Source organism: Salvelinus fontinalis, chromosome 23 (assembly GCF_029448725.1).
Source record: "Salvelinus fontinalis isolate EN_2023a chromosome 23, ASM2944872v1, whole genome shotgun sequence".
In the NCBI taxonomy this organism is placed as follows: domain Eukaryota; kingdom Metazoa; phylum Chordata; class Actinopteri; order Salmoniformes; family Salmonidae; genus Salvelinus; species Salvelinus fontinalis.
In genome coordinates, this window is record NC_074687.1 from 18350763 (window position 1) to 18378311 (window position 27549).

At 43.3% G+C, this 27549-nt stretch overlaps 1 protein-coding gene across 2 annotated transcripts in view; it reads right to left on the bottom strand.

Moving 5' to 3' along the window:
- Positions 1 to 27226, bottom strand: part of epha3 (eph receptor A3) — a 171564-nt gene extending 144338 nt beyond the window's left edge. The window contains exons 1-3 of one of the 2 annotated variants that reach the window (XM_055878105.1): positions 26961 to 27225; positions 16126 to 16190; positions 5687 to 6347 (exon numbers count right to left, since the gene is read on the bottom strand). In XM_055878105.1, coding sequence (XP_055734080.1) covers positions 5687 to 6347; positions 16126 to 16190; positions 26961 to 27063 — 829 coding nt within the window. In that variant the 5' untranslated portion in view covers positions 27064 to 27225. Of the gene's footprint in view, positions 1 to 5686; positions 6348 to 16125; positions 16191 to 26960 lie in introns of both variants that reach the window. The other variant, XM_055878106.1, reaches the window with a different exon arrangement.
- Between the last annotated feature and the right edge of the window lie 323 nt (positions 27227 to 27549).

A 27549-nucleotide genomic window follows, 5' to 3' on the forward strand; every position in this document is an offset into this window, starting at 1 on the left:
CTATAGCACCGGATAAGTGTGGCAGTTAAATACAACACCCCACATACTCTGGTACAGACCATTTGGTACAGAACATCGTTATGTGTTGAACACGGAATAGGGTATAGCTCAGTTTGTTGTTTGGAAAGTTTTCTATTGAAAAAGTTTGGTTACTAGCTACCTTTTTGGATCCCACGATACGGTTAGCATCAGTTGCTGGGACTGCTTTATCTGTCTAGGGACAACTAAAACTTGAAAAGCTGCATAGCAGCCTGAACACAGCCCGCAAAGTGGCTAGCACTTGTGGGCTGGGACAGCGGATTGTCACAGGCTTGTTTCTGTCTAATTCCCTGCTAAATGTTGCCATGTCTGGAACTGCGTGGAGTACCAGCGTTAGCCTACGTTGCTACCATGGCATCCAAAACCAAACGTGGGAGTCATGGACAGTGTTTCTCTATTTCTCTATCACGGGTGAAGGTTCTTGTAAATAAACAAAAAGGGTTCTACAAGCAGTTGTTATAACAGGAAAATAGCTTCTAGAGCTTTGTCCAAATACTGATGGACTCAACTAACAAAAGAATGGTCTGCAGTTCTCCCAAGGAGATGTGGATGTCCTGAATATGACTACAAACTGTAAGTTCTCTTGAGATGATGACAGCACTGTCTGTGGATCATTATTAACAATGTCTGGCAAAACAGACTAGAGGGACAGTCCAGGAGGAATAACATTGTTGTGGATGGCAAACCAGAGCACTGAGCACTGAGCCGAGTCTGAGGAGAAGGTAAGAAAAAGTATCAGTGAAAAGCTGCAGATGGATCATATGAAGATTGAGGTGGAGCGTGCCCACAGGTCTGAAAAACCTGTAACCAGCCCAGGAGACAGACCCAGGCCTATAGTGGTCAAGTTCCTGATGTTTAAGGACAGAATGGCTGTTCTGGAGAGAGCCAAGAACTTTAGAGGAACCAATATATTCCACAATGAGGACTTCTCTGAGTCTGTGCACCAGAGGCAGAAATAACTTAACCCAGCTATGAAAGCTGCTAGAGAGTACGGGAACATTGCTTACATCCACTACGACAGGCTCATTGTCCACCCTCCTTCCCAAAAGCCTGAGAGGAATGAGAGAACCAAGCCTCAGGGCCAGTAGCTTCAGCCCCACATTACACACACATTTTGTATTGATCACATATTCACTAATGCTGCAGAGCTTATAGTGAGTCACCATAACATTGCGGCAATAACAAGGAAAGCCAAAGTGCCAAAGGTTGGGCCTAAAGTAAGTTATAAGAGATCTTACAAAATGTTTTCTCAGGATTTTTTTGTTGAAGATGTAAAAAATGTATGTTGGTCTGATGTGCATGAGGAAGTGAATCCAGATGCAACACCGGAAGTATTTGTACAATTATTCATACAAATGGTTGACTAGCATGCAACTGTGAGACCCATTAGAGCCCCCTGGATTAATGATGAATTGACAAATGTTATGGTTCAAAGGAATGATGCAGTGGAGGTGGTTAACAAGCAAGGGTTCTCAGCTGATTGGTTGACATACTTTAAATTGAGAAATGTTGTGACTAAACTTAACAAAAAGAAGAATAAATGATTTTACCAAACAAAGACAACTGACATAAAACATAATGGGAAAAGCCTTTGGGTACTTTAAATGATATCATGGGCAGAAAAATCCCAAGTTGATGGGTCATTTATAATCAAACCTTTCTATATGCTCAATCCTTTCAATGACTATTTCACTAGTAAAGTGGAAAAACTCAGAAGTGAAATGTCAACATTGAACAATGAACCATCATATTTTTGTATAAATGATCTAATAATGAAAGAGAAGAATTGCTGTTTTGAATTTGGTCAAGTTAGTGTGGGAGAGTTGTAAAAACTATTGTTATCTATCAATAATGATAAGCCACCAGGTATAGACAACCTTGATGGGAAACTATTGAGAATGGTAGTAGACTGTATTGCCACCCCTATTTGCTATATCTTTAACCAAAGCCTAAAGGAGTGTGTGTCCACAGGCATGGAAGGAAGCTGAAGTCATTCCACTGCCTAAAAATAGTAAAGCACCCTTTGCTCTAACAGCCGCCTAATCAGTTGGCTGCCTGTTCTTAGTAAACTGATAGATAGGATTGTGCTTGACCAAATACAATGCTATTTTTCAGAGAACAAGTTAACTAATTACTTTCAGCATGCATCTAGAGAAGGGAACTCAACTTGTACTGCACTGACTCAGATGACTGATGATTGGTTAAAATAAATGGATAATACGATGATATTTGTAGCTGTATTGTTAGATTTTAGTGCAGCTTTTGATGTTATTGATCATAAATTGTTATTGAAGAAACTCACTTGCTATGGCTTTACATCACCTGCTATCACATGGTTGGAGAGTTATTTATCCAATAGAACCCAGAGAGTGTTCTTCAATGGAAGCTTCCCTAACATCAGATATGTACATTGCTGTGTCCCTCAGAGCGGTTACCTTGGGTGTTACTCTTCTATATTTTGTACAAATAATTTGTCACTGGTCTTACACAAAGCTAGAATGACTATGCATGCGGACTACACGTCAGCACCCAAAGCCAGAGAGTTCACTGAAATTCTAAATAATGAGTTACAGTCAGGATCAGAATGGATGATTAATAATAAACTGATCTTAAATACATCTAAACCTAGGTAAAATATTGGATGGTCAATTGTCATGGGCAAGTCATATTGACAAAGTTGCTGTGAAGATGGGGAGGGGTATGTCTGTTCTAAAACGATGACACAAAAATCAACTGTACTAGTTGTTCAGGCGCTGGTCTTGTCCCATCTTGATTACTGTCTGGTAATATGGCCAAGGGCGGCAAAGAAAGACCTAGCAAATCTGCAGCTGTCTCAAAACAGAGCAGCATACCTTTAACTGCACATGCCGAACTAACATCAACAACATGAATGCCAGTCTTTCCTGGTTGAGGATTGACAAGAGATTAACTGCTTCTCCTAGTTTGTATGATAAATATTATTGTGACAAAGATTCCAGAGTGTCTGCATAATCAAATAACATTAAACTCAGACACCCATATATACCCCACAAGACATGCCACCAGGGGTCTCTTCAGACACCTAGACATACCCCACAAGAAATGCCACCAGGGGTCTTTTCAGACACCTATACATACCCCACAAGACATGCCACCAGGGGTTTCTTCACAGTCCCCAAGTCCGAAACGAATTCACGGAAATTCACAGTTTTAAACAGAGCAATGATCGCATGGACATCTCCAATTACCCAAGCAAACAGCTAAATTACCTTTAAAAAACAACTCATGGAACGGCAGGGTCTATGACACAAACACACACAGACACACACAGACACACATTATTTTTGTATTGTATTTTTTGTAATTTTTTTTGTTACATTGTTTGTATATCATGTATTTTACATTTGTGTGACTTTCCTTGTCTATCAATGTATCAGTGTTTTGTTACTTGTCATGTTTTGTGTTTTTTTGAAGACCCCAGGAAGAGTAGCTGCTGCTTCTGCAAAAGCTAATGGGTATCCTAATAAACAAATAAAATACTCGTTGAGGCCTATACAAACCTACACCGACCAACAAAAAAAGTATAAAATAAAAATATAAACATACACAGGCACGCAGTACACACACCCTGCAAAGACAAATAGAAAATGCTGCGTCACTTCTCAAAGAAAACACATTCCATGAAATATTCAGTGAAGCAAAGTCTTTCTCTACATCTGACTCAGAGTTACAAAAACACACACAGATAGGATAAGTAGTTCTGGAAACCTAAACATATCACGGTGTTAGCGTAGCCACTTTGTTACCCACCGCACGCTACACTGGCCCCTCAACACTCATCTGTCTGTTAACACTGGGGGCCGAGCTGCGCACTGGGCTTCTCGCTGTCGCTGTACACGGGGGCTGTGTATGTGTGTGTGTGTGTGTGTGTGTGTGTGTGTGTGTGTGTGTGTGTGTGTGTGTGTGTGTGTGTGTGTGTGTGTGTGTGTGTGTGTGTGTGTGTGTGTGTGTGTGTGTGTGTGTGTGTGTGTGTGGTTGTGAGTGTGTGTGTGGTTGTGAGTGTGTGTGTGAGTCACAGTGCAGCTGTCATAACCGGCGTAACATAAGCCCTTATTAGACTCCATTAGCCGTCAGTGAAACTAATAAGAGATTGTCAAATACACCCAAACATTCACACTACTCACACTGACAGGAGAGAGAGACAGATACAGAGACAGTGAGAGAGAGACAGAGAGAGAGAGACAGAGAGAGAGAGAGAGAGAGAGAGAGAGACAGAGAGAGACACAGAGAGAGAGAGAGAGAGAGAGAGAGAGAGAGAGAGAGAGAGAGAGACAGAGAGAGAGACAGAGAGAGAGAGACAGAGAGAGAGAGACACAGAGAGAGAGAGACAGATACAGAGACAGTGAGAGAGGGACAGAGAGAGAGAGACAGAGAGAGAGAGAGAGAGAGAGAGAGAGAGAGAGAGAGAGAGAGAGAGAGAGAGAGAGAGAGAGAGAGAGACAGAGAGAGACACAGAGAGAGAGAGAGAGAGACAGAGAGAGAGAGACACAGAGAGAGAGAGACAGAGACAGAGAGAGAGACAGAGAGAGAGACACAGAGAGAGAAAGACAGAGACAGAGAGAGAGACAGAGAGAGCGCGACAGAGACCCAGAGACCGAGAGAGGATGAAAAGTTGCCTCACAATACCATTTGTCTGTCTTTCTTTCACTTGTTTCTCTCCAGAGAACGAGACAGAAAGGAAATGGTCTTCTTTCTTTCTTACCCTTGACACCAGAACTTGACCTGGGAGATTACCTTTGATCTTTAATTCAACATGACTCATTCATCCTTCCACACACTCATCCATAGAATAGTGAATGCACAGAGAGTGGATCAATATCTTCACACAGCGATCAACACAGAAAACATTCCCATCTGAAAATAGAGAAGAGGAGTAGATGGTCTCTTGACTTTCTGAGCTGTAATCATTTCTCTGGGCACAGTGCTCCCATTGGAACAAAAAGTTCCCCTTACACACACCATCTCATCATATCACCATATCTTTGCACACACAATATCATATAACATAATCTTCTCCAGGCCTATTTCCCAGCCCTCCGCCCATGTCAAAACACCCAAAACACCAGCCCAGATCCCTATCATGTCCCAGCCCTCAGCAGCACACACCCATTCCTCTGATATCCCCCTCTCTCCATGGCCTCCAACAGCAGACATACACACAGAAAACTGGTCCTTCCTTCATCCTGATGAGGTGAGAGAGGAGGAGCTCACAGATATAACTACTGTAAGCTGGGCCCTCTACCATACACACAGAACTCCTCACCCAACCCTCATACACACACATACTGGGTTTCTAGTGGTTAGAGCAAAGGCCAGAAATGGCCGACAGGTATGAGGTGTGTGTATCTGTGTAATAGATCAGAACTTTACCACAGCTGAAACAGTGCTTTCAAAACATTACAAGGTACTGTGTACACTCAGAGCCAGTGTTGAGTATCGACTAGGAATGTATATTTCAGCGATGGAGAGGTAGGGAGGTGAAAGGGAGATAAAATAAGAAATAAAAAAGAGAGGGGGGAAGAGAGAGGGGGAGAGGAAACCAGAGGGCAAAATAAAGAAATAAATCCAGAACTAAATATAAGTACAGGGAGTAGTATGACTGTCGTACCTTGGCAGGAGCTCCCTCTCTCCTCATAGCCGACGTTACACAGACACTTCCCTATGGGCACTAGCCACTCTCCCTCTGTACTACAGTACATACGTGGTGGCTCCTGCTCCTTGGAGTGATTGACACACAAGCCCTTCACCTCCACCAATGAATGAGAGTCCATGGGCACCGTGTCAGGGAATGAGGCCAGGTTCCTAACGATGAACGGGCACAGCTTAAAGTACACCCTGACTGACACCAGGGCCACACATGCCCCCACGTCCTGGAACGCCAGGTAGAAGCCCTTCTTGGTAAGAGGCCCCACCTCCCGGACCTCCGTGTTGAGCTTCAGAATGCGGTCCCCCAGGTCCATTTGAGTGAAGCTCTCATCTGCAGCGATGGTGTCGATCTTGGAGAACTGGTGTTCTCTGAAGCGGCTGCCCTGGTCCTCATCCGTCTCCAGGTACAGCAGGTTGAAGGTCTCCTTGCAGGTCCCCAGAACCAGGGGGATGGAGTTACAGTCTCTCAGGGTGAACTTTAGCTCCACGTAGATCTTCTTGGCCGACTGGCGGGGGATCCAGTTGGTCCTCAGCCAGTTGTTCTGACTGTACTCCATCACGTTACACACCTGGAAGGTCCTGATGGGAGTGTAGTGCTCGTCTACTCCGCTGATCTCCTCCCACTGAGAAGAGAGAGATGGAGGGGGGAGGAAAGAAAGGGGGAGAGAGAAAGAATGTCATTCCAATTCTTTATTCTAAACACACCAGGATAATCATACATCATGTAGTTTAGTCTCCCTGTCCCAACGGTTAAACTTTTAATCAAAGCTGTGATGAATAGGGAAACACTTGAACAATGGTTATTATTGTGGCTAAAGTGACACTTATTAAATTGCATGGCTTTAAATGACATTATTCTCCATCAGTCATGAATGGCTGAATGAATGAGTCTCTCCTACACACAGAGGTCTGCTCTGGGTAAGTGGAACTTCATTTTAATGATGAACAGAGTGTGTTTTCTATTACAATAATAGTGATTTACTTGGCAACCAACAGCATTCATAATGTCTCTTATTTTAACTGTCCCCCATTTCTCTTGCTCTGTCAACATCATCCTTTCTCCACACTCCCTCTCTCTCTCTGATTGCAGCTGTTGTAGCCAGGTATTATTTTCACACACATCTTCTACATATGGAAGTCTCTTTCCAGCATTAGAGGGGATTCTTTGTCGTCCTTCCACAGACTTTTAGCAAGGGTACGAACAAGGGTACAAACAAACCTCTCTCTCTCACTTTGAAAGGAGATGACTGTTGGATCTAGGGAACAGGGTTTATACTATTACGAGTTCATGTGTCTTCATGTAGAGCGATATGATGCACATTGAAATATACACTGCTCAAAAAAATAAAGGGAACACTTAAACAACACAATGTAACTCCAAGTCAATCACACTTCTGTGAAATCAAACTGTCCACCTAGGAAGCAACACTGATTGACAATAAATTTCACATGCTGTTGTGCAAATGGAATAGACAAAAGGTGGAAATTATAGGCAATTAGCAAGACACCCCCAATAAAGGAATGGTTCTGCAGGTGGTGACCACAGACCACTTCTCAGTTCCTATGCTTCCTGGCTGATGTTTTGGTCACTTTTGAATGCTGGCGGTGCTTTCACTCTAGTGGTAGCATGAGACAGAGTCTACAACCCACACAAGTGGCTCAGGTAGTGCAGCTCATCCAGGATGGCACATCAATGCGAGATGTGGCAAAAAGGTTTGCTGTGTCTGTCAGCGTAGTATCCAGAGCATGGAGGCGCTACCAGGAGACAGGCCAGTACATCAGGAGACGTGGAGGAGGCCGTAGGAGGGCAACAACCCAGCAGCAGGACCGCTACCTCAGCCTTTGTGCAAGGAGGTGCACTGCCAGAGCCCTGCAAAATGACCTCCAGCAGGCCACAAATGTGCATGTGTCTGCTCAAACGGTCAGAAACAGACTCCATAAGGGTGGTATGAGGGCCCGACGTCCACAGGTGGGGGTTGTGCTTACAGCCCAACACCGTGCAGGACGTTTGGCATTTGCCAGAGAACACCAAGATTGGGAAATTCGCCGCTGGCGCCCTGTGCTCTTCACAGATGAAAGCAGGTTCACACTGAGCACATGAGCACATGTGACAGACGTGACAGAGTCTGGAGATGCCGTGGAGAACGTTCTGCTGCCTGCAACATCCTACAGCATGACCGGTTTGGCGGTGGGTCAGTCATGGTGTGGGGTGGCATTTCTTTGTTGGGCCGCACAGCCCTCCATGTGCTCGCCAGAGGTAGCCTGACTGCCATTAGGTACCGAGATGAGATCCTCAGACCCCTTGTGAAACCATATGCTGACACATGCACATTTGTGGCCTGCTCAAGGTCATTTTGCAGGGCTCTGGCAGTGCACCTCCTTGCACAAAGGCGGAGGTAGCGGTCCTGCTGCTGGGTTGTTGCCCTCCTACGGCCTCCTCCACGTCTCCTGATGTACTGGCCTGTCTCCTGGTAGCGCCTCCATGCTCTGGACACTACGCTGACAGACACAGCAAACCTTTTTGCCACAGCTCGCATTGATGTGCCATCCTGGATGAACTGCACTACCTGAGCCACTTGTGTGGGTTGTAGACTCTGTCTCATGCTACCACTAGAGTGAAAGCACCGCAAGCATTCAAAAGTGACCAAAACATCAGCCAGGAAGCATAGGAACTGAGAAGTGGTCTGTGGTCACCACCTGCAGAACCATTCCTTTATTGGGGGTGTCTTGCTAATTCCCTATAATTTCCACCTTTTGTCTATTCCATTTGCACAACAGCATGCGAAATATATTGTCTATCAGTGTTGCTTCCTAAGTGGACAGTTTGATTTCACAGAAGTGTGATTGACTTGGAGTTACATTGTGTTGTTTAAGTGTTCCCTTTATTTTTTTGAGCAGTGTATAAAATGTAATTGTTAGTGCTGGCTCGTTCCACTAATGCTGTCTTTGTATAAGTTCTCTGTGATCCACAAACACTGGAAGAGGATCCCCCACACACACAGGCTTGCCAGCGCGGTTAGAGAGGGGCAGTGGAAGCAGAGGTTAGAAATGAAACCCAGGTGTGAGCTCAGAGTAACTGAGATATGCAATGTGTGTGTGTGTGTGTGTGTGTGTGTGTGTGTGTGTGTGTGTGTGTGTGTGTGTGTGTGTGTGTGTGTGTGTGTGTGTGTGTGTGTGTGTGTGTGTGTGTGTGTGTGTGTGTGTGTGTGTGTGTGTGTGTGTGTGTGTGTGTGTGTGTGTGTGTGTGCGTGCGTGCGTGCGTGTGTACCATCCCATTCCAGAGAATGACTGTGCTTTAAACCACTGCTGACAAAACAAATGAAAGTTATTCTACGATGTGCAGATCATACACTGCAGAATAACATATTGCATGGACCATCCCCTGCCATACATGACATCATTATGACAAACTTCACCTTTCCCTCGCTCCTTTCCACTATTCCTGTCTCCTTTTTACTTTCTCCCTCTCTTTCTCCCTCTCTTTCTCCCTCTCTTTCTGCATGTCTTTGACACACACACACACACATGCACAGCATGAGACGTCATCTCTCAACTGTACAGCCTCTCGATCCTCTCTAGCTGTGATGATGACATTGGGCTTGTATAACTATCTCTTTACAGCACTGACACCAACAAGGAGGGGGAGAGGGGATAGAGAGAGGGGGGTTAGAAAAAGGGGGAAAGAGGAGAGAGAGAAATGAAACGGTTGAACCAGCAGTTGGCAAAGCCCTAACACGACTCCCCAGTGTGCACTGGCTATGAAGGCAGGCCAACAAGCATGCTCACACACACACACAAGCTGCCAGCTAGCTGAGTCTCTGGCAGCAGGGTAGTGAGAGAGGAGAGCTGGTGTTTCAGAGAGGGGGATATGTAATAACCTTATAATCCTTCTCCTGATCACGTTACAGTGGAATTACATTAGTTAGAAAAGACTGACATTTCTACAGCCCTGTGGTAGTATCATATACATGACCCCTGTGATTTAGCCTTCACAGACACACACTCACAACACACACTCACAACACACACACACACAGACACACTAACAGACACACACTCACACGTACAAGTGCATCCACTCTCACACACAAGTTTCTCAGTTTCCATACTCGTCCTCTTAATTGAAATGCCTGTGAGGTCAGAATTACAGTTACTGGGTTTCCATTATTAAAGGGAGAGAGTGGGAGGAGGGAAAGAGAGACAAAAGGTCAGAGAGAAAGAGTGTGTGTGCTCCAGAGAGAAACACACAGAGAGAGAGAGAAAGTGACAGATTGACAGACAGAATGTACTCTATCAGGCCAGTGTTAGGCAGTAGTAGGGGTCTAAAACTAGCAACACCACTTTTCTATATGTCAGCACAACTCTCTCACACTAATTGATATAAAACAACATTCAGACCCTACCCCTGAACTCTGACACCTGTCCCCAGGTCACGGGGGTCCACCTAATGATCAGACACTCTTGACCAAGAAGCGGGCTTCCCAGGCCACTTCAAAGGCCTGAGGGACACAGCTTCAGTCCAATGACACATTTAATTTAGTTGTTTCCTTGTTTTCAACCATCTAAGGTATTTTCTGAACATAAAATGGAAACAATGTATATTATTTACAGTTTGAATCAATGTATTCAGGGTTTAGAAATGTAATGGAGCCGGACACCTGATATCGATAGCTGTGACCCAACAGAGAAGGTCAGTGGTGAAACCTGAAGCTTCATTGATCTGACTAATGTCCAATAAGGAGTCCGGTTCAGCTGCTTGATTGAGACAAGTCATTTCTTTACTTATTTTTCACTCTTAATTCTCTCCATTCCCACAGTAACCAGAGAAAAGACAAGTGCAGAGCAGCTTTAGTTTCCTGATCTGGGTCACCATGACAGAAGATTTTCATCACAGTTTTGACCAGAGAAAAGCCATAACACTACCTACCACCCCCCACCCCCCACCCCCCTTTACATCCCCCTACAGTCCCCCTCTATAGCAGGCCCTCTCCAGGCCTCACCATGTGCTAATCTCTCGTTTATGGACAGGCTTTTCTCTTCTCTCCCAGTGCAGCTGGGGGCCTCTCACTCAGTCAGTCAGTCAGTCAGTTAGTCAGTCAGTCAGTTTGTATTTGGGGGAATATGGTGCTATGGTGACTAAGTGAGTTTGGGTATTACAATACATGGAGACTGAGGAGTGGTGGACGCTGGCCAAAAGAGCTGTGCCATTAGGCTCTGGACTGGAGAGTAGTAATGTAGTGTGTCTCTCTGGGATTGGATGAGGCGATGCCAAGAGTGCATAGTGTGTACATGTCTTTGCAGGCCCAGACCTCAAGCTCCCAGCACCATATAGAGTTTCTCATTAGTCCAGACATGATATTCAGTGGGAGATGAGTTCCTCCTCTGGTTCCTCAGACAATGTGGAATATATCTGTAAATTGGTGGGGGTAAATTGTTAGGGATTTCTCCGTCCAAAGATGTGAAACATAGGCCTGCTGAGGGCATCATAATGATGAGGTCGGCCACATCTTAATCTACAATGAGTCATCAACTCCTAATCCACACCAGAGTGACCGTGACACAACCCCACGGCTATGACTGAATTAGAACGAGGCTAGGGTGCACAGTGGGGCTAGGGTGCACAGTGGGGTTAGGGTGCACAGTGGGGTTAGGTGCACAGCGGGGTTAGGGTGCACAGCGGGGTTAGGGTGCACAGTGGGGTTAGGGTGCACAGTGGGGTTAGGGTGCACAGTGGGGTTAGGGTGCACAGTGGGGTTAGGGTGCACAGTGGGGTTAGGGTGCACAGCGGGGTTAGGGTGCACAGTGGGGTTAGGGTGCACAGTGGGGTTAGGGTGCACAGTGGGGTTAGGTGCACAGCGGGGTTAGGGTGCACAGTGGGGTTAGGTGCACAGCGGGGTTAGGGTGCACAGTGGGGTTAGGTGCACAGCGGGGCTAGGGTGCACAGCGGGGTTAGGGTGCACAGCGGGGTTAGGGTGCACAGTGGGGTTAGGGTGCACAGTGGGGTTAGGTGCACAGCGGGGCTAGGGTGCACAGCGGGGTTAGGGTGCACAGTGGGGTTAGGGTGCACAGTGGGGTTAGGGTGCACAGTGGGGCTAGGGTGCTGTTTGTGCTGTAACACCGGAGCACTTTGCTTACAGACCAGGAGCCCATCTGTCACCATCAATGTATGTGTGTGTGTGTGTGTGTGTGTGTGTGTGTGTGTGTGTGTGTGTGTGTGTGTGTGTGTGTGTGTGTGTGTGTGTGTGTGTGTGTGTGTGTGTGTGTGTGTGTGTGTGTGTGTGTGTGTGTGTGTGTGTGTGTGTGTGTGTGTGTGTGTGTGTGTGTGTGTGTGTGTCTGTGTGTCTGTGTGTGTGTGGCCCCATGCCACCGTATTTTGAGAAATCATTTCAGAGGGACTGGCTCTCAGGACAGAATGCTTATCAGCCGCCGTCAGCCAACGACATGAGTAATTACCCATGATTCACCTTGAGGACGTGATCATCAGCACTCTCTCTCTCCCCCTCTCTTTTCATTCAGCGCTCTCTGTCCACCTTCCTCTTCATCCAGCACACTCTCCTTCCCCCTCTCTTTCTCTTCACCCCCCTCTCTCTCACCGTTCAAGACGACAGCAGGCAGTGGTTTCTACAGAGTTATTCAGTAGTGTCTCTACGCACCGTACCTTAGTTCAACCCACTCACTGTATTTTCAATCTGTTCTGAATCTTTCTAACTTTACATAGAGGAATTCCCACTCTCAAAGGTTATGTCAATTACCCAAACCTGGCTTCAAACCCAGTCCAAAATAAGCATGAAACATTAAAAGTCAGTGTTCTGTAAGTGTGTTTGGTTCAACCTTACAAAATAACCTCTAGGTTTTATAGTGCCGGTAGTTAATATATAGCTGGGGGAAACCAGGGCTGGCAGCTCTATAGAACAAATGAGCGGATTACCTTCAGCTCCAGCCAGCCAACACTTAATAAAGTTCAGAGGAGAAATTGGCTGCTGCAGCCCATGAGGCCAGTACTATAATGGGTAGACAAATAAACACAGTAGACCAACACACAAAATCACACACACACACACATACGCAGACTTAGACCGTGGCATTGGTAGAGACACAGGAGGAAGTAGGTAGAATAGGGAAGGGAAGGAAGTCATGCAGTTTTGTGTTTTGATTGTTTTGTTGTACTACTGAGTTAGTAAGGTTTGATCTCTGTGTTGTAATGCTAGGTTAGTTAGGGTTGATCTCTGTGTTGTAATGCTAGGTTAGTAAGGTTTGATCTCTGTGTTGTAAAACTTGGTTAGTAAGGTTTGATCTCTGTGTTGTAATGCTAGGTTAGTTAGGGTTGATCTCTGTGTTGTAATGCTAGGTTAGTAAGGTTTGATCTCTGCGTTGTAATACTAGGTTAGTAAGGTTTGATCTCTGTGTTGTAATGCTAGGTTAGTAAGGTTTGATCTCTGTGTTGTAATACTAGGTTAGTAAGGTTTGATCTCTGTGTTGTAATGCTAGGTTAGTAAGGTTTGATCTCTGTGTTGTAATGCTAGGTTAGTAAGGTTTGATCTCTGTGTTGTAATACTAGGTTAGTTAGGGTTGATCTCTGTGTTGTAATGCTAGGTTAGTAAGGTTTGATCTCTGTGTTGTAAAACTTGGTTAGTAAGGTTTGATCTCTGTGTTGTAATGCTAGGTTAGTTAGGGTTGATCTCTGTGTTGTAATGCTAGGTTAGTAAGGTTTGATCTCTGCGTTGTAATACTAGGTTAGTAAGGTTTGATCTCTGTGTTGTAATGCTAGGTTAGTAAGGTTTGATCTCTGTGTTGTAATACTAGGTTAGTAAGGTTTGATCTCTGTGTTGTAATGCTAGGTTAGTAAGGTTTGATCTCTGTGTTGTAATGCTAGGTTAGTAAGGTTTGATCTCTGTGTTGTAATACTAGGTTAGTAAGGTTTGATCTCTGTGTTGTAATGCTAGGTTAGTAAGGTTTGATCTCTGTGTTGTAAAACTTGGTTAGTAAGGTTTGATCTCTGTGTTGTAATGCTAGGTTAGTGAAGGTTTTATTGTTTTGTTGTAATACTGAGTTAGTAAGGTTTGATCTGTGTTGTAATACTAGGTTAGTAAGGTTTGATCTCTGTGTTGTAATACTAGGTTAGTTAGGGTTGATCTCTGTGTTGTAATACTAGGTTAGTAAGGTTTGATCTCTGTGTTGTAATACTAGGTTAGTTAGGGTTGATCTCTGTGTTGTAATGCTAGGCTAGTAAGGTTTGATCTCTGTGTTGTAATGCTAGGTTAGTAAGGTTTGATCTCTGTGTTGTAATACTAGGTTAGTTAGGGTTGATCTCTGTGTTGTAATACTTGGTTAGTAAGGTTTGATCTCTGTGTTGTAATACTAGGTTAGTTAGGGTTGATCTCTGTGTTGTAATGCTAGGTTAGTAAGGTTTGATCTCTGCGTTGTAATACTAGGTTAGTAAGGTTTGATCTCTGTGTTGTAATGCTAGGTTAGTAAGGTTTGATCTCTGTGTTGTAATGCTAGGTTAGTTAGGGTTGATCTCTGTGTTGTAATGCTAGGTTAGTAAGGTTTGATCTCTGTGTTGTAATGCTAGGTTAGTTAGGGTTGATCTCTGTGTTGTAATGCTAGGTTAGTAAGGTTTGATTCTTTTTTTGTACTCTTGAGTTAGTAAGGTTTGATCTCTGTGTTCTAATGCTAGGTTAGTTAGGGTTGATCTCTGTGTTGTAATATTAGGTTAGTAAGGTTTGATCTCTGTGTTGTAATACTAGGTTAGTAAGGGTTAATCTCTGTGTTGTAATACTAGGTTAGTAAGGTTTGATCTCTGTGTTGTAATACTAGGTTAGTAAGGGTTGATCTCTGTGTTGTAATACTAGGTTAGTAAGGTTTGATCTCTGTGTTGTAATACTAGGTTAGTTAGGGTTGATCTCTGTGTTGTAATGCTAGGTTAGTAAGGTTTGATCTCTGTGTTGTAATGCTAGGTTAGTAAGGTTTTATTGTTTTGTTGTACTCTTGAGTTAGTAAGGTTTGATCTCTGTGTTGTAATACTAGGTTAGTAAGGTTTGATCTCTGTGTTATAATACTAGGTTAGTAAGGTTTGATCTCTGTGTTGTAATACTAGGTTAGTAAGGGTTGATCTCTGTGTTGCAATAAATGTTAGTAAGGTTTGATCTCTGTGTTGTAATACCAGGTTAGTAAGGTTTGATCTCTGTGTTGTAATGCTAGGTTAGTAAGGTTTGATTGCTTTGTTGTACTACTAAGTAGGGCTGGGCGGTATATCGTATTTGACTATATACCGGTATTGATGCACAGACCGGTTTGGGTTTTTACTTTACCTTCTATAACGATATTTGAATGTTTGGTTTCTTAAATGTGATACGCCATGTGTAACGTCCATTTTTATAACTTACACCACTACTTGAGTCATCCCTCTCCGCTCTCTCTCTCCACTTTCCACACAGACATAGCCCCGCCCTTGCCACTCAAGCAGCGCATTTGTTGTTGCTTGACAACGAGACACTTGCGTTCAGTCTGCATGGTGAATGCAGCACATGCAACCATGTTGATGACAACAATGTTTCCTCTTGCTTCTTAATATAAATCCACAAGCAAATTTTCTGTTTCTTACATCTGCAAACAGCTAGTTTGTCTTTTCTTAGCAAGTTTTAGCTAAATTGTGTTAGCCGCTAACGCTAATCACTAGTTAGCAGGCTAGCTAGCTAATAAATGTACTGAGTCAGAAACTGATGGAAATGCAGGAAATAATTTTTGGTTGAAGTTGAATTGAACAGTATAAAACAATCAGAATGGAGAAAGATCCATTGACATCACTGAGAATGTATGTGTTGCCACAGTAGGGTCACTCACTACTCATCAAGCACATGTACAACTTTTACTATTCAAAAACATAAAATACCATCATACTGTCCAAAATATGGAAAAATACTCTGATATGATATTTTGGCCATATCGCCCAGCCGTACTACTAAGTTAATAAGGTTTGATTGCTTTGTTGTACTACGATGCTAGTTAGGGCTTTATTAACATGTGTTGTTGTTCTGTTTTTTCCAACAATCCAAGCCATATTACATAACATATATAACATATATGTTATATGTACATCTATAACCATATTACAAGCTGATCCTCCTCCTCTTTAACAAGACCAAAAAACACAATCTGTCTCCCCATCCACCCATTTGGTGAGCCCATCACATACTTAACCTATGGATAGGTTAATCCCACTTGATTTAGCTCATAGGATTACAGAAAAGAAGATAAGCTTGTATTGTTTGTTCGAAATGACCTAAGCACCATTAAAACCTACAAATCTTCTGACAGGACAGAATGCTAACAGACAGGATAGACTGTAAAGACGTGTGTAAACCATGAGACATGTATCTACGACATGTATCTACTACTCACCCCGTGTGATGGGTAGGAGATCCATCCCAGCTCCCCCTGGCTGGCTTTGGAGTCCAACAGATTCACTGTAGAGAGGAGGAGAATAACAACAGGGATGAGTGTCGGGAAGTGACTATGGGAAAGCAAGTAGTCCTGGCACCACTGTGGACATTTTGAATCACTATCCTTCTGATGTCTAATTAGCCTCATCCTCCTTTCTCTCTAAACCTGGCCTTGGGTCCTCTAGTCAAGAGCCATTACCAGGATAGTATTTACCCAGCTGCTCAATTCTCAGGACTCCTTAGAACACATAGACACACACACCAGGCCTGTTTCCCTCTGAGGACTTCCTAAAGCTAACCAAAACAGAGACAGCCTGCTGCACTGTCCTCCAAAGCAAGAGATGTTCTGGTCTGTGGCGACCTGGAAGGCTGTTGAGTCACTGCTACAGCTGTGTGAACTGTCCCTCCTCTGAGTTGTATAGTACTGATACACATGTACTGTACGGTCAGGAAACCACATATGCTGTTACCAATCTTTGGATCTACAATCCCTGTCAACCTGTAACTCTCATATTCTAAGCTTTATAATGGCTTCTTTAGGTTTTCTGATAATTCATGGGCTCTTACTGTACATATGTACAACATTCATTATTACACTGTAAATATGGAAATTATTATATTATTTCACAAATTCTAGCTTTCAATTAATTCTTTGGTTGTTAATTAATTTAAACTTCTGTCTAACGGTCATCGAGAGCTATGGTTAGATTGTGTGATCTGAATGCTGTGAGTGTTATCAGACATACAGTACATGACCAAAAGTGTGTGGACACCTGCTCGACGAACATCTCATTCAAAAATCATGGGCATTAATATGGAGTTGGTCCCCCCTTTGCTGCTATAACAGCCTCCACTCTTCTGGGAAGGCTTTCCACTAGATGTTAGAACATTGTTGTGGGGACTTGCTTCCATTCAGCCACAAGAGCATTAGTGAGGTCAGGCACTGATGTAGGGGGATTAGGCCTGGCTTGCAGTCACCGTTCCACTTCATCCCAAAGGTGTTCGATGGGGTTGAGGTCAGGCCTATGTGCAGGCCAGTCAAGCTCTTCCACAACGATCTCGACAAACCATTTCTGTATGGACCTCACTTTGTGCACGGAGGCATTGTCATGCTGAAACAGGAAAGGGCCTCCCCCAAACTGTTGCCACAAAGATGGAAGCACAGAATTGTCTAGAATGTCATTGTATACTATAGCGTTAAGATTTCCCTTCACTGGAACTAAGGGGCCCATCCTGAACCATGAAAAACAGCCCGAGAATTATTCCTCCTCCACCAAACTTTATTTTTGTGTGTGTTATCTTTATGTATCTTTTTTTTACACAGGAGCTCAACTTTACAGTTGGCACTATGCATTGGGGCAGGTAGCGTTCTCCTGACATCCGTCAAACACAAATTCGTCCGTCGGACTGCCAGATTGTGTAGCGTGATTGAACGCATTTCCACTGCTCCAGAGTTTAATGGTGGAGAGCTTTACACCACTCTAGCCGACAGTTGGCATTTTGCATTGTGATCTTAGGCTTGTGTGAGGCTGCCTGGCCATGGAAGCCCATTTCATGAAGCTCCCGACGAACAGTTTTTGTGCTAACGTTGCTTCCAGAGGCAGTTTGGAACTCAGTAGTGATTGTTGCAACCAAGGACAGATACTTTTTAAGCGCTTCAGCACTCGTCAGTCCCGTTCTGTGAGCTTGTGTGACTTACCACTTCGCATTTGAGCCGTTGTTGCTCTTAAACATTTCCACTGCACAATAAAAGCACTTACAGTTGACCAGGGCAGCTATAGCAGGGCAGAAATTTGACAAACTGACATGTTGTAAAAGTGGCATCCCATGACGACAGGTGTGGCTGAAATAGAAGGGGTCTCCACAAACTTTTGTATATATAGTGTAGGTGCACCTATGTCGGCTAATACAGCACGGCTTGGAATGCTGCTCTCCCAATCAGCATCCAGAATCCAAACAACCCGTTTTATAACTACTAAGACAGAACGGTATGATAAGAGCTGTTACACAGGGCCTATGGTGGGCTGCAGTGCCGCTAGTGCAACAACAGAGCAGGGAAAAAGCTGATTTAATCTTGATTCAATCTTCCTTCAATATCTGTGTTTTCTAGGGAGGCTGGGATCAGATATGCTGACTAACAAGTGTTTGAGAGGAGAGCGAAGATCTGTGTTTTCTAGGGAGGCTGGGATCAGATATGCTGACTAACAAGTGTTTGAGAGGAGAGCGAAGATCTGTGTTTTCTAGGGAGGCTGGGATCAGATATGCTGACTAACAAGTGTTTGAGAGGAGAGCGAAGATCTGTGTTTTCTAGGGAGGCTGGGATCAGATATGCTGACTAACAAGTGTTTGAGAGGAGAGTGAAGATCTGTGTTTTCTAGGGAGGCTGGGATCAGATATGCTGACTAACAAGTGTTTGAGAGGAGAGTGAAGATCTGTGTCAGTCTCTATGGCAGGGTTCCTCAACTGGCTGTCCGAAGGTGGTTTTATTTGGCGCCCCAAGTTTTCGGGGGGAAAAAATGTTTTACAAACATTGTTGGACATAAAAACAACAGGAAATCTGCTCAAAATTATACTCGTTTTGGAAATCTGTTCCCAGGTATTCCTGCGCATAACAGAGAGACACATCTGATTGTATACAAATATAAGCAAGGTTTGAAATGATTATGTTTTAGTCAAACATTATATCTGTTTGGGCTTCTTGAGGTCTACAAATGAATTATAATTCTGTTCCAGCCCCCGACCATTCACTCAAGAAGAAAATCGGCTGAAGCTAGTTTATGATCCCTGCTCTATGAGGAGTTCTGAACATGCTCCCAATTGGGAGAGGAGGAAATTATATTGATTTTCTACCTCCCTTTCCAGTTTGCACAGGATCGAGGACAGTGCAAAGTGGAGAAGAGAGAGTATAGGAGGGGAGAGGAAAATAAAGATTATTAGCACATTCCAGACTGAAGCCAACAAAATTGAGTCTCACCTAAATTCTAGCCAAACAGGGTCCGCACGCACACACAAACTCCTATTAAAGCTAATAAAGCTATCTGCTGCTGTCAGATTATAGCAGTGCAGCATCCAGCTACATTGGTTCCAATTTACATTTCTCAACGAGCCAGGCCCCATCTCAAATTGAGCCAAGCGAGGGAATTTGAGAGCAGAAAATTAGATGGCTCTATCTGAAGCTGCCTCTCCAGCTGCATGGGCCGGAAATCACCACCAAAGTCCCACACACTCACACAAAGATCCACATGCACACAAACACACACACACAAATACATGCCCAGACACTCACACAGAACACTCACACAGACACTCTCTCGTCAGTGTGACTACCCAGTCAGTCGGCCGTAGTGTGTTTCAGAAAGCACAGACTTTTTATGGTAACTAACAGTAAAGAACAGTATTAATAGCAGTCTTCTGAGTAGACTATTGCTGGTCTCTGGTCTGGGAGCAAACAACATGGGATCAGTCAGGTGAGTCAATACGGGAAAGACAGAGACAGAGTAAAACCACAGGCCTAATAGTTCCATCTGGTGTAGAGAATTAGCTTTTATTGAAGATTTCAGCTCTGCAGCAAGGTGTACACAGGGTTGTAGGCAGACAGAATGCACAGTGAGCAGTGTCTGCAGGAACACATCAATATGATATAGAAATCAGTCTGCCCAGACTGCCACAGAATGTCGGGAACACGCCTGTTATGACTGCTGGTTGTGTATGTGTGTAAGGGTCTGCAGTAGTCTGTCTGTAGCCAGGCACATCTGCAGGTTGTGACTGTGTGTTCAGGGTGAAATGTTCTCCTCCCATCATGAATTATTCACACAGAGTGTCGCTGTGTCTGATGCTGCTGCTGGTTCCCCTCTCAGAGCTCATGCATGCAACTAGCTCACAGTCTCACGTCAGAATTAGACGTGCATCCATGTTTCTCAAACGTCAAATTTCGAAGTTGTTACAAAAGTTATATTTTGAAGTGAAGGTTAGGTATTAACTCTGAATGGTTAAGATAGGCTTAAAACAACTTTATATTGCTGGATTTGAACATGCAACCTTTGGCACAAGAGGCTCTAGGGGCAACAGTGAGCGCTGTCCTGTCTCGACTTCCTCAGGCATGGATGGAAGCCGAATACTGACTTGTATCACGTGTGACGTGCCTGCATACACGCATGTACACACAGTCTGTCTCTCTAATAAACACATACATTGTGAGATATTGGATAACCTATAAACACCGCCTATACATCACCTCCACCACTTTACACTGCTATACCTACAAGTTGACTCATAACCCACAGTCCCCGCGGTTATGTCCGCAGGGTCATTAAATATCGGGGCAGACAGGTTACGGTCATTAAATATTGTGTGGCTGGAGGGCGTAAAGAGCAACAATACCTTTAAAAAAGTAATACATGTATAATTCTCGTGCAATTTAGGCTTCATTGTGGTTTTTCGTTTAGGCTATCTGGTATTAGCGTATAAGCCTAAACTTTAGGGCTTAACTGTAGCTCGCCAAATAGCCTACACAGCCAATCGCCAAATAATGCTTTTGGGAGCTAGCAGAAAAAATGTACGTACCTTTCATTCAATAAGACAAAAGCTGCAAAAGGAGAGTTGAAAATAAAGAGAAGGGAGGGGCCAGAAAAGTAATGTTTGCAAAAGATTTGGTGAAGTGGAAAAATAGGGTAATAGCAGTGCCGGCGATGTTATGTGTGATGTTTGTGAAGCGCTATGCAAAATCGACAGTCACAAGACGGGAGTTCAAATAGGACTATGGCACGTCAAGGGAACTGTAGCCTACTGTTCAGATGGGTTGAATGGAAACTGAAATCTGGACACTGACTGTAGGTCTATAACCTCTCACATAGCCTCAATATTAACTCCTGTAGAATTAAGCATTTATTGCAGTAAAATTATACACCAAAATAAGGCAACAATTGGACTTGGGAACAAGTGTAGAAGTGTAGAAGTGTAGAAATATTATTTATTTATTTATGCATCTTGAGATAATTAAATGCTCAGTTAGATACCATCTGTAGAGGTGCGGTCTTATTAATCATAAAAGCATCATGAAAGCTGATAGTATTTCAACAACTTAAAATATGCATCGAAGCCGAACTGAAATCTTATCAGAAACACGTTGGGTCGTTTTCACAGCTTGCTTTTTCCTTACAACCGGTCAAACGGATGTCATTTGGACATTTTGCACATAAAATCTTTACTTTTTTGCGTTATTGTATTTTTCCCTCAGTCCCTAACTAAACGTATATGCTCTTCGAAAGATGAAAGAAAAAACTTTACCGATGTCAACTAGAATGAAACATCCATTCTATCGACCTATTCCATTATTCTGTTGAGCAAAGGTGTATTTAGTCTTCTAAGGCAACATACGACAAAATAGAAGATACATGTATCTAATTACAGACAAGTTGACAAACAAATATCCTACCAAAATGTCGGAAATTATAAGCAGAAACATATCGAAATCAGGCAAAAAAATCCTGCACCCCGGTCAAAAAATAATCGTTATGCCGTCATTGACTGTAGCCTATAGCGTATTTTCTATATTAGCGGGTAAAGGTTGGGTGCGGACCTCAGATTTTCACTTTATCACATATAGTCGGGCGGATGCGGATGGGTTATTAGCAATTGCGGGCAGATGCGGGTGAACAAACAGCTGATCCGCGCACCACTAACCTACAGGCCTCCCATCCAGCAGATAGGTATATCACACACACGCAGAGAGAGAGAGAGAAAGAGATGGAGCACTATTTTTAAAGCGGGAGCATGTGTAAGCACATTTCCAGACCCCCTGAAAGGTACCATCGCTCACAAACCTCTGCTCCTCCCAGCGGGGCTACTGCCCCGGCCTCTCCGGGCAAGGCCTCCCTGCCACCGGCTAAAAATACCACCGCCTCCCGGCGCCCTGGCAGGGAGAGAAACTACCGCGCGTCACGCAGCCAGACTCACCACTGCCGCCTATTCACACACGCACGCGCTCCCGCACACATAGGCTAAATTTAGGCCTACCAAGCCTTTCTTTCATTTTATGCTGCGCACTCACTGCTCAAAGATAACTTACACTGAGAAAATACACTGATCCGTTGGTGCAAGAATCCCTCTTCAAATCAAGCCAATAGGCCTACAATATCACATACATTCTGGCCAAATTATCCCCCCTAAAATGAACAATCCTAAAAGTGGACGTATTACTTTCTACTCCTGGGGTAGACGAATTGCAATACGAGACACAGTGTCGTAGCTCATCAAAGTTCGCCCATGACTATGGCTTTAGACAAGCACTGCTAAATGGGAGAAACATGTATTTGCTTCTGTAAATATGAGTGTGTATAGCAGGTAGTCTGCCCAGATAAGAGATGAGATATTAAATAAGAGTCACCGCTATAACTCTGTGTTGTGGATTACAGGGACATACAGTATTACGGTAGGGAGTTTATCCATTGTCCTGCTACTAGCCTTAACCAATAGCATGTGGTCCTATAAACATTTGATCAAAGTCATAGCCTATTGAAAACATGAATATATGGTCATGGTGATACAATTCAGTATATAGGTCGCACCATTTCACAGCATTTTTTTCTCTGAACAGCCAATAATTCAATTTGAATTATGAGTCTATATAGGCAGGTCCAAGTTAAGGGGTATTTCACAATTCGTTGTTCTTTATTTTGGTTGATTTTATTTTTGTTTTTTTAAAGAAAAACTACAATTACCTTATGTGGAAGGTGGAAAAAATTGCGTCACCAAGTTTTGGTCCATGACCGAATAGTCTGACCTCGCAGTAGGACTCTGTCCTAGCACACTCCCAATCTAGCATTCATATGGCTTTTAAAATAGCACAATATCCTGCTAAAACTTTAACAATATATTTATCTGCAAAAGCAATATATTTTTCTTATGTCAGTTCAAATTGGTTTTAAGTGCAATGGGTTTTGAAGATCTCACGAGGACCTGATGAAACAACATCAGATAAAACAATAATAATGGGCGGTATAATGATGTGGGGAAAAATATAGCATGGAAGTACTGAGAACAACTTTTCTAAACTTGTCTTGTGTTGCAATAGGCATAAGTTCATCCAAAAGAAAACAATAAAAAAAGATATAGGTATAAGTAAATAAATAAATAAATTAACATTTATAAAGTTGAAGGCCTGGTGGGGAAACATCAGATCCCTAAAATCTATTTTAACATTAAAATGCTGATCATGCGTAGGGCGAAGCATGCGCGTGATGTTGAAACTGTACCTTGCCGAAGTTGTTGAAAGATGTGTTCTTTCATCAAATAAACACAAGAGTAGCTAGAAGTTTGCAATAAAAATAAACAATATATGTTGGCTAATTATTAAGAGTATTGTCATCATCATGATCATTAGGCCTATAATTAATGATAATGATGAATAGCCTGATATTATTGTGTAATTATCGTTAGTATAATTAACCTAATGAACCTCTAAATCTTGAGAGGAAGCATAAAAGGTGACAATCTTAGTTGTCATGTAATAGTTAAGTTTTACATTTCTAAAACGGTCATATTTTCCCCCGCCTTACAACGGGACTATATCACCTGCTTCACAGTTTATTCTGAACATTCACAAAACACACACACACGCGCACGGTCAGGTTGTCCTGAAGCTATCCTATATCACAGTCTATTATTTTAGGGTATGGGTTTTATATAATGCAGCCCAATCAGCCATGCGAGTCGTGGTTCTGCTAAGCCCCAAAGTAGGGCGTTACGGATTGAACAGTGGTTGGACTATTACTATTGTCGATTCACCACTTTGTATGCTCTGAAATGATAGATATGATATTTGGCAACAAAATGCAGTGAATATTTCCAATAGGACGTTATTTTATTTAACTAGGGAAATCAGTTAAGAACAAATTCTTATTTACAATGACGGCCTACACCGGCCAAACCCTAACCCGGACGACGTAGGGTCAATTGTTGATGCATAGCCTATAAACTTAACCTACATTTTGCGGAAAAAAGCTATATAGGCATATCAAATAAGATCAACTTGTATATAGCCACGGCCCCATTTTTTGTTCTGCACTCATAAAAGTAAATACACCAGATATCCATGCTCCATGTTCTCTGAATTTTAAAATCAACGGAGAAAATGTGGCTTTGTGCTAAAAGTTTTCTTTATGAAAGGGACTTATGCAGTGTAGCCTGTAAAGGAAGGGAGGGGGTTCTGATTTAACCGGGCCCCGATGACACGGTGCCTCGAGCACAAAAACAGCATCAAACAGGGAGACGATTCCTCTCTTCCCTCTTCCTCCGCAGAGTGTGCATTTTCTGTTTCTGATAGAAGTATTTTTGATACTTCTATTATTACAGATAGGCTAGAGCGCGTGAGGCTTCACGGTGAGAACGGCTCGATACTGACACTCTCTGGTAGACAGACCGGGTGTTTCGGATGGCCATACATTGCACGAAAGCAGACTTTTATAAACAGGCTACGAAAATAATAGGCAATTAGCAACGGATATATAGCCTATTGTTATTAGATTATTCTACCACCACAGGAGATAATAATAACTTCATGACCAATAAATAAGTGCATAGCCTACATAGCCCTAAACAATAATTAGGCTAACAAAAATAGAACGACTAGGCCTATATTTGACTTGACTATACTGTGTATGTCGACGTCTGGCCTGCCGAAATCGAGCTGTGTGGGCTACTGGAAGTAGTGAGGTGAATACAAGTGTAAAACAGTAAAAGCAGCCAAAAAGCATGTGCTGAAGAATCGAAAATATCCAAGATGAAATAATCCCCTCAAAATGTCAGACGTTTCTAAAAACAAAACACATAAATTGTGTCCGGCCAATCCCAACATGCTGCCCAGAGACCCATAAATATAATTAGGCCTACATCAAATCGAAAAACAAAAGTCACTTGATAATCTCCAAGCTTGGTTTATTAACCGTTTATATAGCCTATGAGTTGGACTACAATATAGGTCTAAAGATGAGACAAGGCGATACGCGCCTCTACCCAGCAGTTTACATGCATGGAGGAATGACTGGTTTGTAGCAATAGTACTTCCTTCCCGTTACAATACATTGATCATCTTAAAGAGCTATGATGTGGATTGAAATCTAGGCATTTTTATTGCCCAAAGACAAAGTTGTGTTATGTGGCCTTAACTTTGACCTCTTGCGCTGGCCCATAGGCCTAATCTGTCTGATATTTGAGCATTATTCGTTGTTCATTTTGATACCATATTCTCAGGACATTTTTTAATATTCAAGCGTTGTCCTTTCCTACAAGAAAAACACAAAAGTGATACTGTGGTCGCTTATGGTATAGCCTTCGTGCTGTAGACGATATGTCCACTCTGTTGCAACAAAGAATAGGCCTATGGGGAAATGCTGTCTAGTCGCTCGCATGTTTTCGGTTGTGTGCCTTCAAGGTCCTAGGCTATTTATTCACGTAAAGTGTTTATAGGCCTATATGTTTACAGTTCAATTATGTTACAATTCATCAGGGAAAATATATTCTATAACATGTTCTCAAATTTGAATTATAATGCCTATAACTAATGCGAAGCCTATTTCCATGTAAAACCAAGTCAATAATAGCATGACAATACATATCTTCATTTTACTGAGCTCACCCTTGATTAGTATTTGGCTTTGTCTCACTATTGACGGTCCAAGTAGGCTACAGGAATTTCTCAAAGTACAATTACAGAGGAGCTTTGCCATTTGAAACTATAGGCCAATCATTTCATAACTGGACCATGTGTGTGCATGCGTATGTGCGGCGCGATAATAAACAACCCATCGAGAGTGCGTGCGTCCGCGGCGCGATAATAAACAACCCGTCGAGATCGGCCTATTCAAGGAAAAGTAGCCAATGGGTTAGATAAGCAATGGAAATATCGAGTGAATGAGTCCTTGCGTACAGCGCGCTATGGGATATCAATCAGGAGAGTGTGCGTGTTCCTTCGAGCACGTCTCCACAAAGTGGGGCATATTTATATAACCCAATAAACTATCCGTATGAATGAATACTAATTCATATGAATAGGCTGCATTTTCTAAATACACATCTATTTAGGCTAATGTGTGATCCGCTTGGGTTAAGAGGAGCGGAGGTCCACTGCCTGCCTCTGGTTCTTTAGTGTGCACTACAGTTCTTGAACTGCCTGCTTCTACTCGGTATTGTTGTCTTGGGACAATAGACTACATGGGAATCTGTGAGTTATAATACCAAACATCAAAATGAACACTTCCGCATCCACGTTTCAAAATGTATTATTATCACTATTTAGAGAATAATGATGGAATACCAATCGTTAATTCCAACCTATAGATGCACGGACACCCCAGTGTTAAATGCCTAAAGCTGATTATCGTGATCCCCCATCCAATACCAGTTTCCATCGATTTACCAGCGGGCCAAAGCTCTTAATGAGAGTTTAAAACGCCACACGGAGTCCGTGCATCAATCCTTCTATTGCATTACATCCATCTTGGATCAAAACACAGAGTGGGTTAAAATAATTACACGATCATTTAAAAATTTGCTAAAATTCCGCCATGACAATTTTTGGACATGGTCTAACATGACATGTCCTGGCTGTCCTGTCCATCCACAGCATCAGTGCTGTTAGAACAACCTTAAATGTCTGGGGTCCAGACTGCAACACGAGCCGCTGCAGCCTAACGCTCTCTCTCTCTCTGGGAGCGAACACATAACCTATCTCCCCTCTCTAACATGGATCTTTACTCTTTCTCTTTTTATGTCAGACACTCTCTCACTCACTCTTACCTTCATTGGACGGGTGGATGATCAAAAGTGCTGGGCAAATAAACGACAAGATGAACAGAAAAATACAAAGTAATAGTGGTTTCGCGCGCGGTTTGCAATCCATGACGGCAGGCAGTTCAGAGGGCAAGACAGCGCGAGGTACATAACTCCGTAAAGCATGCGCCACTGAATGATGTGAGCTCGGTCTTTGGTTCAGACAAGAGGCTCGCGTTCAACTCGGCTCCGGGGCTGATGTCAACTTTGACACCGGAGAATGAGGAGGAGTCTGCGCTCTCTCTGTCTTACTCTCTCACTCGCTCTACTGAACGGAGACTGGCTGGAGCGGGGGCTCTCGTTTTCTGCAGGGTCCTACAGAGCTAAATCGATTTGGTAAAGAGGCACTCAAGTTCACAAGAGGTCATTTTCCCAACAGATTATCAGAAGTAGAAAGCAGCAGTCCAGCAGCATTCCCTCTCCAAGCATTAGCCCCAGGAGTCCAGCAGCATTCCCTCACCAAGCATTAGCCCCAGGAGTCCCGCAGCATTCCCTCTCCAAGCATTAGCCCCAGGAGTCCAGCAGCATTCCCTCTCCAAGCATTAGCCCCAGGAGT